Source organism: Drosophila simulans, chromosome X (genome assembly GCF_016746395.2).
Source record: "Drosophila simulans strain w501 chromosome X, Prin_Dsim_3.1, whole genome shotgun sequence".
In the NCBI taxonomy this organism is placed as follows: Eukaryota; Metazoa; Arthropoda; class Insecta; order Diptera; family Drosophilidae; genus Drosophila; species Drosophila simulans.
This window is the reverse complement of record NC_052525.2, coordinates 8,757,988-8,770,712: the sequence shown is the minus strand read 5'-3', so window position 1 is coordinate 8,770,712 and position 12,725 is coordinate 8,757,988. Positions and strand designations below refer to the sequence as shown.

General features: G+C 43.6%; 4 protein-coding genes across 4 annotated transcripts; 1 reads left to right on the top strand and 3 right to left on the bottom strand.

The window, feature by feature from the left end:
* Positions 1–1,041: 1,041 nt before the first annotated feature.
* On the bottom strand, positions 1,042–1,549 carry LOC6725520 (sarcocystatin-A). The gene is made up of 2 exons (XM_002106497.3): positions 1,328–1,549; positions 1,042–1,271 (listed from the first exon to the last, which is right to left on the bottom strand). The coding sequence occupies exons 1-2, from the start codon at positions 1,495–1,497 to the stop codon at positions 1,073–1,075; spliced, it is 369 nt and encodes a 122-aa protein (XP_002106533.1). The 5' UTR covers positions 1,498–1,549; the 3' UTR covers positions 1,042–1,072.
* A 336-nt stretch (positions 1,550–1,885) lies between these two features.
* On the bottom strand, positions 1,886–2,632 carry LOC6725519 (zinc finger A20 and AN1 domain-containing stress-associated protein 6). Its single transcript, XM_002106496.4, has one exon. The coding sequence runs from the start codon at positions 2,518–2,520 to the stop codon at positions 2,050–2,052; it is 471 nt and encodes a 156-aa protein (XP_002106532.1). The 5' UTR covers positions 2,521–2,632; the 3' UTR covers positions 1,886–2,049.
* A 60-nt stretch (positions 2,633–2,692) lies between these two features.
* LOC6725518 lies at positions 2,693–3,575 on the bottom strand. Its single transcript, XM_002106495.4, has 2 exons — positions 3,474–3,575; positions 2,693–3,225 (listed from the first exon to the last, which is right to left on the bottom strand). Exons 1-2 carry the CDS (start codon positions 3,504–3,506, stop codon positions 2,779–2,781), a joined length of 480 nt encoding a protein of 159 aa, XP_002106531.1. The 5' UTR covers positions 3,507–3,575; the 3' UTR covers positions 2,693–2,778.
* Positions 3,576–7,817: 4,242 nt separating this feature from the next.
* LOC6725517 (SET domain-containing protein SmydA-8) lies at positions 7,818–12,143 on the top strand. Its single transcript, XM_002106494.4, has 2 exons — positions 7,818–8,965; positions 11,247–12,143. Exons 1-2 carry the CDS (start codon positions 8,114–8,116, stop codon positions 11,886–11,888), a joined length of 1,494 nt encoding a protein of 497 aa, XP_002106530.1. The 5' UTR covers positions 7,818–8,113; the 3' UTR covers positions 11,889–12,143.
* Positions 12,144–12,725: the final 582 nt, after the last annotated feature.

Sequence of the window (12,725 nt, the reverse complement as noted above, 5' to 3'; positions counted from 1 at the left end):
TATTTTATACAATATTCATACGAATTGTTCACACATGAACACGAATATATTTAAAGACTTACAATTTTGGGCTCCGTTCATATCTTATGTAAATGAATCGAGAGCGATAAATTATATTTAGGATTTTGTTATCTAAGGCGACATGGGTGCATTGCTCAAAAACATGTGCACACTACATGAGTCAGTCACTTGAGATCGTTCCCCGCCTCCTAAAATAGTCCCTTAGCGGGAGACCACAGATAAGGTCCTCGCCGCTCAAGATAGGCAGATGTGCCCGAGCGTGGGACCTCGATAAGGCGGGGACTATTTACTTAGGCCTCTGCGTAGGCCATTTACTTTAAGATGCGATTCTCATGTCACCTAGTTAAACCGAAGATATTTCCAAATAAAATCAGTTTCTTACAAAAACTCAACGAGTAAAGTCTTTTTATTTGGGATTTTACACGAATTGTAACCATCTATATCAATTTATCAGTATATTAACATTTTTAAACATTTTTTAAACCAAAAATAGTTTAAATGTTTTTTTTTACCTTAAAAATTACTCAAAAGAAGTTCAATTTCCGCTCTTTGGCTCATTCTAAATTTACAATTGTGACAAAAGTAAATTGAATTTAAACCTAATCATTACTTTGTGACATCGAAGTTCTCCTTTTATGGTTGAAAAGTATATAATGATTTTTACGGAATCTGATATAAATATATATATATATTAATATGTTTTTAATAAATAAACAATATTGTTTTATAAAAATATTTGAATATCTAACCGTTTTCACTTGAGTGGACCATCTAAAAATCGAGTGAAACTATCTTACAGCCCTTACCTTCCACAAATCGTAATCTAACAAACTAGATTAAAGTGCGGATCATGACCTATTCATCATCCTGATAAGCATAATCAGTTCCCTGCCCCCATTTAAATATCAGTAGCAATTGACCCCCGGTTATCAATGCATCTGACTAAGAGTAAAATTTCTTGATTTATGTTTGCCAATATGTAAAGTCTAGGTTTCGCTACCGATGAACAAACATACTAAGTTTTAGAATTGAATCCAACAATAATTTTTATTTAAGCATCGTGCCTCCTGACCAGCTCAGGTTCATTGGGGCAGTTGAAGGTCACCTGGATGCCACCGGGAAGCCACGGTTGCGACCAGATGTCCACATGGCACACCTTGGTAGCACCCTGGTTGTCGATCAGCTCCACGGAGTAATCATTCCTCACGCCAGAGACCACCTGGGACGTTGCCGAAAGGACCTTGGAGAGGCTACAAGTACATAATGAGAAGTTGCTCCCTAGAAGATCTATAGACCTATTGCCTACCGATAGTGGGGTCCATCGCCAGCAGCCAACTTGGTCAAGGATGCCTCAAGCCTTTGCTGGGCATTGGCCAGGTCCTGGCCTTCGAGATTCCTTGGTGCTCCGAATCCAGCCGGACTGGCACTGACCAGGACGCAGGCGGTGCACAGGATTAGGATCTTGGCGAGAAACATTTTTATAGATGACTTTGCTTGTGACGAACCAAGCAAAACTGATGGCTCCGCCGACATCGGCCTGCTCTTTTATAGAAGAATCCCGATTAGCGTCAGCCAGAGCTTAATGCTCATATTATATTATATTAAATTTATAGTATATTACTTGTATATTTCGTGGTATCTCATAGCGACTGGGTCATATTAAGCGCCCTTTTCCGGTTGATAAGACAGCCGATTTCACTGATCCCAAATTACAATGCCAAGGCCACAAAGTACGTATCATTCTAATCTATCGATCATCGCCCCCAAGTCAGAAAGTTCATTTAAACATACACAAACATATAGAATCATATAGAACCATCTGTTCTCAGACAGCTGATTCAACGAAAATTATAGAAGAAAGGACTTTTTCCCGCACAAATGCGGTGTGTTGATATATTTAATTTTTTTTGTTATTTTGCCAACCGTTCTAAATGTAAATCTAAAACCAAACCAACCAAGGTTATTTATTTATTCTCTACTGAAAAGAAGAAGCTTGAATGGTTGCCCCTCCCTTTTGGTCTGGTTTGGCTAGAGCTTTCGGAGTTTGCTGGCGACAACGACGGGATTGTCACGCCGGATTTGGTCGGCGCCCATTTGGCGATAGTCGAAATTGCATTCATGGCGGTCACTGTAGCGGTGGACGGCGCAATAGGTGCCACCACATCGACAGGGGAATCCGCCGGTGAGGCCGAGCTTCTTGCCGCACTTGTCGCACCGTTTTTTTGTGGTATCCTGGGCCTGATTCACATCTGGATCCTGGCCGGAATCGGCGGTCGTGTCCTGATTGGCGGCACCATCCTTGCTGTTAACAGCCCTCGAATCCTGCTCCTCCGTCGGCGGTTGATCCTGCTGCGGTTTCTGCTGCTGCTGCTGTGTGTCTACATGATCCCTCTGCTCCAGATGGTGGCTCAACCCATGCAGCTGGATGGTCATCGCCGACTGGGTGCCAGCATCACTGCCGCTCCAGATGATGATATTCGGTACGCTTACGCTTCGCATATTTCCTGGTTTTCTGAATCTCGCACACAGGCTCCGAAATGCTGTCTATTGTAGCATATTTGTTAATTTAGCATCTGTGGCCTACTTTAGAGTTATCGTAAAAATCAAAAATGGTTCTTGACTTTTAAAACCAAGCTCATAACCATTTTCTATACACTTACTTCGCTTGTGATCCATTCTATCCATGTGTTCTTACAACTTTTATTCATTTGCCTATATATTTGTATATCACAATATCTAGATTTGCATATGTATATTCTAGGCATTCCCATTGATGACATCGGACATGTGGCGCTTGTACCACTCACCGACTGGAGTGGCCAGCACGCAGACAAAGGCCCGGAAACACCAGTCGACCACTGTCTGCGTGCCCGATCCTCTAGAGCTCGTTTTCGCATTGCACCCGTTAATGGCTGGCAGAGCCTGCTCCACATTGAGACGCCTCTCGCCACCAAAACTCTGGACGATGCGCTGCGCCTGGAATCCGGTCTCATCCAGCCAGAGCTGCAGCCGCGACCAGAAGCAATGGAGATAGTGGCGCACATGGGCAGCATCCTCGAACTGCATCCTGTCCAGCTGGAGACGCTGGGCGGCAGTCAGCTCCCTGCCGCACTGATCCCGAGCTCGCAGTAGAGCTAGCGATTGGGAGGATCGCATGGGCACCGGAATAGCAGGGGGCGTCATTTCCACCAGCAGCAGCAGCAGCTGGAAATAGGTGATCCAATATTGTAAGTGGCACTTGACCCAACTTTAGGGTGGGCTGGAATCGCAAATCCTCTGGGAATTTTCTATATTATTCTCTACTATTATGTAACCTTTGCTTTGCATACAACAATGAGCTGAACAATCTGACATGGTCGCAGATGCATGGACCCATTTGTGTGGTTCCCTTAGAGTCCAATTGCAACCGGTTTGTTTGCCGCGAATGGGGGCCATAAATCACATTTACTCACCCTGAGCAACCAGATCTGTGATCTCCGCATCATTCCCACGGCGATGTCATCCGGAGCACTGGCAAAGCTGGACTAAGTTCTAAAAGGAAAGTTCCAGTGGATCGTCGCTAATCCGATTGACATGGTAATGGCTCCTGACCTACGATAACTTGAACTGTTCTCATAGGAAAACTGCAGTATTACACGTACGTCGGTTACTGTACAGATCTTAATTATTATTTAATGGCATGTAGAGCTTTTCAAAACTATTCTAATATGTAGTAAAATGTAGTAAGTAAGTGCCAGTTCAGTTGAGCATTTTTCCCGCATCTGTTTTTGGAAAATTCAAAATTCTCGCAGCACTTGGTCCAAATCGATATTGGCCTTTTCGAGTTTTGTTTTTGATGCGAAATTGGCAGTCACAGCTGCCGTTCGTCATCTGTTTTATGTTAGCACATAAGTCGCGGATATATGTATATACATGCATAGATGGATATAGATCACGATCATCCGCAGATCATGTGCATATGGAATGGAACGCAGCAACATTTTCGATTTCGTAACATTCCACGCCCGCAATTAGCTTGTAAACAAGTTCATATATATTTTTTTCTGTTTTTGGTTTTTGCCTGCCACATCTCATCTCATCTCGGTCTCGTCTCGATCGGATACTTCAGGTGTGGACCCAAGGAATCGGTGTCCATGACCAGGCCAAATCCGCATCCACAACCACATCCACATCCACAGTGGCCAGAAAACATGGCGCGTTCAAAAGCAAATCAAATTGAATTCGATTCGACAGGCGCAACCGCAACGAGAGCAATAAAATTGATTGCGTTTAAGTGTAGGAAAAATCAAATGCGAAATTTGCCAAAATGAGTATCTGGCGGTGGGTGGGTTGGATTTGGTTGGATTTGGTTGGACTTTGGGTGCTTTGAAAATGTCCATGCCGTGTAATTGGCATTGAGGTGAATGAAGTTTGGCATTCCCCTGATGGCCACCATCTGCATGGCTGGGGGAAACTATTCAGCGGGCAGTCCAGATTTATACCAAAATCGTAGCCAACGCTGCGGATTCGGTTCACAAAGATCTGGGAAAATATTTGAAAATATTTGAAAATATTCCATACACGATTAATAGAATAGAATTAAGATGTTTGTAAGTATCTGTCTACTTAAAAGTTCTTTTGAATAATTTAGTCACTTGTCTTAAACTGCAATCTATATTACCTTTAGTTGATAGTAACATTTCCTACTAAGCTTACTTAGCTTTAAGCCCAAAAGTATGCTATAAAAATGTTGCAGCACTTAAGTTACCTACTTCTGATTACAAAACTTAGTTACCATCTTAATATATTTCTTTCTTCTTCCTTAAACTCATCATATTATGCAGTTATCCTCCTAAAATTTGAATAACTATCATTTTGGTTCTTAGAAATAAGCATTTTCCACTCAAGGGCAAAATCACAATTTGGAAAACTCATTATTTGGCCACCAAACATTTTTTTGATTGCCTCGTGTCTGGGTTTCTAGAAAGCAATCCAATTGAAATCGAGTGCGTTATGAGGTAAACAACCCGTTTCCATTCATGGCTGCTCATCCATGTCCATAAATTTCAGCATTATATATATATATTCTCTATACCTGTGCTGTATATATGTACATATGTATCCACATCTCCAATCAGCAGCTTTATCCTTCCATGGCGAAATCTTCACGCTTGCAGTGATCTCGTTGCACTTTATATCTAAAGATACTCATATCTCTGGTGGTACGTGGTTCATTCAGCGGCAAATTTGTCGCCATTAGAAAAGATCTCGCCTCAACCCCCCCATGCCACGCCCCTTGCGCCCACACCGCCCCTTTTTGTTTGCCAATGTGACAAAGTCGCGCAAAAATTTTAATTGCAACTTTTTTTCCCTGTCGGGCTCGTCGTCGCATTGCATTTTGGCCTACCCTAAAATTATAAGTAAAATTAACAAATTTTAATTGACTCTGAAAATTAGAGGAGGAGGAAGAAGCCAGAGAGAGAGAGCTGCAACAATTACAAGAAAAGCGCGAAAAATGGCATACATTCGCTAATTTTGTTAGAATATTTTGGTGGTGCATATGCTAGAGGGTAGCAATGGGGTATGATGGTATCATTTGGAATTGGAAAAATTATAAAAAAAGAATGCATAAACATAGCAAATATTCTAGGAACTGCAATCAAACAACAAATGTGTTCAAAGACAACATGGCGTATAATTAATTTATTACGCATACGCTTACAAATCAATCATACGCAGCGTAATCCGTTCAATAAAGGATATCATTCGGATAAACAGTTTTTTGTATTCCTCGTTGTGTCATGCATATAAATAATATTATTTTAATATATGTTGAATATGCATCACTGCGTGAGATTTTCATCTCGATTAACTTGTAATTAGCTGGCAGCTTGCAGCGCATTTTCCATTTTCCATTTTCCACTTCCACGTTTTTTTTCCCCAAAACGCAGGAAGTGCAGGTGCGAAAAGTCAACCGCGAACTGGCAGTCTGGAGTGCACTCACCTGGCAACAAAATAATTATGTTTCACCTATATACATATATATTTTTTTGGATCAGAACGGATGGGATATTCCGCGGTGGCAACTTTGTGACACGACATGGCCACTGGTGGCGCCAAATTCCCCATTGCCAGCGGAGCGGAGCAAAAACGCGTCAAAGCGCCAATAAATTGTTTTTTTTTTTAAATTTTTTTAGTTGCATTTATACGTATGTACTTATTCTTTTTTGTATGGCATATGCATATTTTGCAATCCATTTGCATACATCGAATTTTATTATAATATTTTAGTTTGGGTTTTGGCGTTTTTTTTCGACTTTTTTGTTTTGCGTTTTTGTGCTGCTTGATTTGCTTGGCATTATTTTGCATTTCATTAAATTAAAGTTGCTGCTGTCGGAAGGCGAAATGCGGAATGGTTGGCCAAATCGCGATGCATTCGATGCACGTGAGGCGTCTTCGTCATCGCTGCCATCCGGCGGGGGGATCCGGGGGCGGTCTATCTAGCATCTAGCATCTAGCATCTAGCATCTTAAATCTGAAATATAAAATCTGAAATCTGCAATCTGCAATCTGCAAATCCGAAAGCTAACATGAGCAAATGCTGAGGTGGCGAAGGCAGTGGCCAATTTGCAGTTTGTCGAATTCATTAAGTTGCTTTCGCTGGCACTTGCCCGACGCATGATCAAAACATTTCGAATGCAAACAGAAACTAAAATAATAATATTTATTCCGCTGGGGAAAAAACAACTGTCCTCAGACAGTCAATTAAATATTACAAATCGGTTGCATTTCGCAGCCTTGAAAGAATCTTACCAAAAAAAAGTAAGTTTCTTTGGAAAACTTAGTGTTAGGAATATCCAAAGATAGAATGAAGTCTCATTTGATTTTGTAACTACATGAACTTATTCGAATATGTATGTGATTTATGCGATTTTGATATATCCGGAATTTATTCAGGCTACGGAGGACATTGCTCGGTACTTCCGTGGGCGGATTAATCAAGTGCCGAACGTGGGGCGCAGTCAAGTGATTTAAGCCACACCAAGAGGGTGATGTCCATCGCCCTCCGCCTCCATGTCCATCCATCCCATCTCGGCCAGAAACTCTGTGCGCCGGCGGAGATCGTTCATCATCCGCTGATGGGGCGGCATTCTTGGCGCAACTCCAGAGCGCTGTCAGAGATGCACAAATCCATGCCGATTCCGATCCGTGTGTGTGCCGACAATTTTGAACACTCGTTTCGGATGTGCGGATATCTGTACATCCGCCGCCCGACAAGCATCCATCCATCCATTCGTCCGTACATTCAACTGCACTGCGCGAAAAACATTACATTCATACAGAAAATATTGTAATATTTTAATAACAATTTATAGCATTTTATATAAACTACATGACATTACTTATGATTAAATAATACATATTACAATGTTACTAAAATATATTACTTATTATAATAATTTATTTAAGTACCTATGTAATTTCTTCAAGTGTTCCTGTCAAAACAGACAGACAGCAACAATGCGCTGTTCATCAATCCATCCGAGTGGACAACAGGATTTCCCTGGTACATGGGATTGTCTGGGCTCCTGCTCCCAATCCCGCTGCCCTCTTTTCGCTTTGCCCAAGCATCCAATACCCATCGTCCCGATCCGCCAACGTCGTCCAAGAAATCGGGAATCGCATCGCCGTGTGGCAAAATGCTGAGAAGCCCACCAGCGATTATCGTGAATCTTCGTATGGCGTTCGTTTCTGGCGAACTGGCGATCGTCGACAGCTTGCCGAATTTTCAGCTTTTCGCCGACTTTTCACATAAAAATCATGTAAGGCTGGAAAACGGCGACAGTTTACTCACGGCAGTCGCGAAATAAACGCTGCAGGCGAACCAATCCGTTCCCCCGAAAGATTTCAAGACTAGAGACTTAACCAGAGATCGGTGGCGAGATCCTCGAGAATAAACTAAAGAGTTAACTAATTTCAATTGGTGGAGATACAAATCGGAAATCATAAATCAGGAATCGAGAGATTCCGCCCAGTGACTTACTTTTTGTTCAAGTGCCGCTTTACATTTTTTGTGTGATCTGCGCGAAGCAGCGATCCTTGATCCCCCACCATGATCTGCCCGAAACGCACCTCGGAGCTGCTGGATCTGCACCTGGCGCCGTTTAAGGACAAGGATCCGGCCTGGGAGATTGGCGTCTCGAAGATCGCCGGACGCGGAGTGGTGGCCACAAGGAGTCTCAAGCGTGGCGAGATCATCTTCCGCGACAGTCCGCTGCTAATAGGACTGGCCGCCCACGAGGAGGACTCCCTGAATGCGTGCAGTGTGTGCCTGAAGATGCTGCCGGACACGAGATTCATGTGCCGCCAGGGATGCGGTTTGCCCGTGTGCTCCCTGTGCGCCAAGAAGAAGCAGCACAAGAGCGACTGCGATCTGTTCAAGTCGTGGGGACCGAATGAGCCGGACGTGGCCAATTCGGTGATCATCCGGCTGCTCTGCGTCGCCAGGGCCATCAATCTGAGCAAGGAGCAGCGGGATCTGATCTACTGCCTGCAGGCCAATCTGGATAACAATCATCGCACCGAGGTGCGCAATGCGGCCAAGTGCTTCAAGAACTTCCCCACCGACAAGAAGCTCATCGAGATCATGAATCGCACCGTCGCCGTTCTGCGGACCAATGGATTCGACAAGACCACGGACCGAACGAACGACAATCAGGAGTTCAACTACCGGGCACTGTATCCACTCTTCGGCGTCGTCAACCACGACTGCATTCCCAACGCCTACTACACCTTCGAGGAGAAGACCAACAACATGATCGTCCGCGCCGCCGTCGACATACCCGAGGGATTCGAGGTGACCACCACCTACACCAAGCTCTTCACCGGCAACATCGCCCGCCACCTCTTCCTCAAGATGAAGAAGAGCTTCACCTGCAAATGCTCACGCTGCTCCGATCCCACGGTGAGTTTATGGTTTCTGTGACTTCACACGGATGAAGTAGCCGCAGATTGTCCACTGAAAGAAGGCAACTTTAACATTCCTTACCAGTTTATTAGATCGAAGTTTAGCCTTTAATGTGCAATGTTTCTATTCTTTTGGTAATTACCTCAGTGAGCACTTTTAATTTGCGTATTTTTCTGGAGGAGAATCATCGATGATGAGCCCCGAGAGAAAAACCCCCAGTGATGATCGATGGGCCAGCTGAATAAACTATTTAACCAATTGACCGAAGAAATAATCAAACATCTTTATAGTTCTTTGCGGTTTGAAGTACGTGCTTGCAAGAGATTTTCCAATTTTTTTTTGATTCGTCGATTGCCTATTTTTCGAATGATGATCCATCAAAGAAGACAATTTTCCAAGTTTGCTGGCCTTAATTTTTTTTATTTCGCCGCAATTGTTTCGGGTGCGAAATGCTTTCATTTCGGATTTCCTGTGCCCATCAAAATCCATCCGAAAACAATTACAGACTCGCGGCCAGATCGATTTGGACCGCTATTATTACAAGTTGTGGATTTGTGTTGTTCTTGGCCATCGATTGATTTCCATTCCGCTGCCCTGTCTTTCCCAGCGGTTTTCCCATTTTCCAGGCGCAACAAGTGGCGGCAAGTGGCCACAATAACAAAGCCTGGCCATAAACAACTTTGTTTATTTTTAAAGGGGCGAAAACAATTCAATTAAATCACAAATAAATAGATGGATTCCAAAAAGCTTTTTAATTCGCTGCCAGTCTTTTCGAAATTCCTGCATAAATTGCAAAAAAAAAAAAAAAATTAGAAGGGAAGGGGAACATTATCAAAATCACAATTCCTGCTGTTTTCTATATCTTTTATATCTGCTGGCATTTGGTTTTCTTCTGGCATTTCGCTGCTCATATTGATTTGATTTTGATTTCTTACGTTCTCGCCGCTCATTTGAAATTTTGTCACATTTTTGCCATGTTATCCGATGGATATTTTTTATTCGCCTCGCATCGGTTGTTGTTCTTTTTGTTCTCATGTGCATATAGAAACAGATTTTCTTGGCCATGGCCACACATATAGCGCCTCGGATCATAATTCCCCCCATTTGACATTCGCCGAGAATGCGAGGCAGGCGCAACTCAGAGGCCAAATAATGAAAGCTACACGAAAAACCCTTGGAATCAGATTAATATAACCATAAAGAGACTATAGTAGAAGTCGTTTCGAAGATGATGACTAGAAATAGTTTAGTATGCAAACATCTAACATCTATGCAAACATCATTTGTTGCCAATATGAGTCTCTAATTTATTTTAGCATTCTTTGATTGCCCCTTTGTTGAAAATAGCCCGACTGTTGCTAGTCGCCTGCCCTTGAGTGTGTGGCACGTGTTGGTATAACTATAAAACATATAATCTGAACTATGGTTCAGCGAACTCCCGCAAATGGAATTTTATTTATATGTATATAGTATATGGCTTCCTCCGATCCGAGTGCTCATCATTCGCCATCCGTTTCGATCTTTATCCCAATTACAAGTTTATTGTTCTAAACACAAAATATTGAGTAACAGGCTTCGTATACTATTGTGAATCCAAAATTGAAGAGATTTTCCTGTCTATAGTGCAGTCTGCGGATCGGAACCATTAATTATCCAACTTAATTTACGACCAAGCAAATTGGCCAAACGAATCGGATTCAGAATTTTATGGATATGACGTGGCATCCTTAACAAACCTGTGTGTGGATATGGATATTTATCGATCGCACGAGCGAATATTAAAACGCACACGTAGCGACAAGTTTTTCTTTTATTAATATTATTAATAATTTATATATGTCAATCTGGCGAATCGTATACATATGTACATAGGTATGCAGCATGCCCATGTCGCAGATACACGGCGAGATCACTTGTTCAATCCGATTTGGGATTATTTTTAGCTGGAAACGGAATCGCAATCGGAATCCCAGAAATGTGAAAGCGCTTTTCATTAGCCGAGACATTTGGCCCCAATGATTCACCGCCCCAAAAATCCCCAATGTGCTGCTGTGCCACTTTGCAAAAGTGATCGATGGGCTGGCAAGTGTGGCGATAACCAATTACCGATTGAATAGATAATGAACTGTCGATCATCAGATAATGTGGCCATAAATTTACAGCCATATCCCACAGTTCATAGCCCCAGCTTAGATACTTAGATACTTTAGTTATGAAGTTAAGCGTATCCTTTGTACTAGTCCTCCCACCTCTAACTATGAATCCTTTTGCTTCGCAGGAGAAAGGCGCCTTCATCTCGGGCCTCTACTGCCGCGACACGAACTGCACGGGTCTGGTGGTGCCGGAGATCTCCGGGCTGCCGCATCCCAACTGGAACTGCCTGGAGTGCAAGCAGAAGTCCACGCATGCGCAGATGATGAAGTCGCAGGACTTCGCCAGCGGCGCCATCAATGCCAAGGTCAATTCGAATTCGCTGAGAACACTGGTGCAGTACCTGAACGAGAAGAGCGACAGCTTCATACCCAGCTCCAACTACGTGGTCATCGATGCCAAGATGTCCGTGCTGCAGCGGCTCCAGCAGGGACGCGAGGACTGCTCCGAGGAGCTGGCGCACAACACGCGCCTTCGCTACAGCCGCGACATCACCCAGCTGATGGACAAACTGGGCCTGGGCGACAGCCTGCTCCGCACCCACCTGGAGGAGCTGCTGCGGCGCGAGGAGGAGCGCCGCGCCAAGCGGCTGGCGGATGAGGCCGAGAAGCAGCGCAAGCTGGCCGAGCTACAGGACAAGGCCGCCGAGGCTGACAAGCTGCTCGAGGTCCTGGAGAAGGAGCAGGCGGAGCAGGCCGAGCCAGCGGGCACAGCTGATCCTGGCACGGCTCCTGCTCCGCCGCCGGTGGCCACCGCCGAGTTGGCTTAGATAGCCGCCGTATGCAGTCACCTATTTCGGGACTCGAGTACCTGGCTGAGTGGATTCTGGGATTTCTCCCAAAAGGATGTTGAATATGCAGCTTGGAGAAACCCAATACTCGACTCCTGAAAATCGACGCGTCGTTCCCCAACAGTCCTTTTGGCCATCTCTCCTAGTTCTGTGTTGTGCGTACTAAACTAAATAATCGTATCTGTATCTGTATTTGTATTTATTTATTTATAATAAATTAAAAACCATACTCGACGAGTGCTGCTAATTCCTTGCGAGAGTGTGCCAATGAACTGTCTGCTTTGGGGCTTTGGAAACGTTTTGTCAAAACGCTTTTTAATCCGTCTAGCTTGAAATATTTTTGAATTTAAAGATAATATATAGGAGAAAGAATATGTATAGCAACTTTGTGCCGCTCGTGATCATGTGAATGTTTCAATACTGGACATGGGATGTAGGGCCATTTAAAAGTGCAAGCTTGTAATTACTCAGCAGGCGACATTTATGCGATCATTACTGTTTAAGGATCGTGAAAAAGCAATTCCGGAATAAATGCCGGATGGCAAGTAATTTTGTGGGCAAACTGGGGAAACTATTCACCAACTTTGTGCGCTTTATTCATAAATTTCTTGCCATTTAATTCGATTTTTCCGCCTGGCATTTGTTTTATTTGCCATTAAAAGTTGCAGTCGACTTTGGGCGACCGTTAAAACTGGCGGCCGTATCTATTTTAGATCGCCTTCACAACCGCCTCCCGCCGCTTTACGATCGACTATATATATATATATATTTATATATGCATATATAGCCAGATTCAGATTGAGATTCATAAGTAGG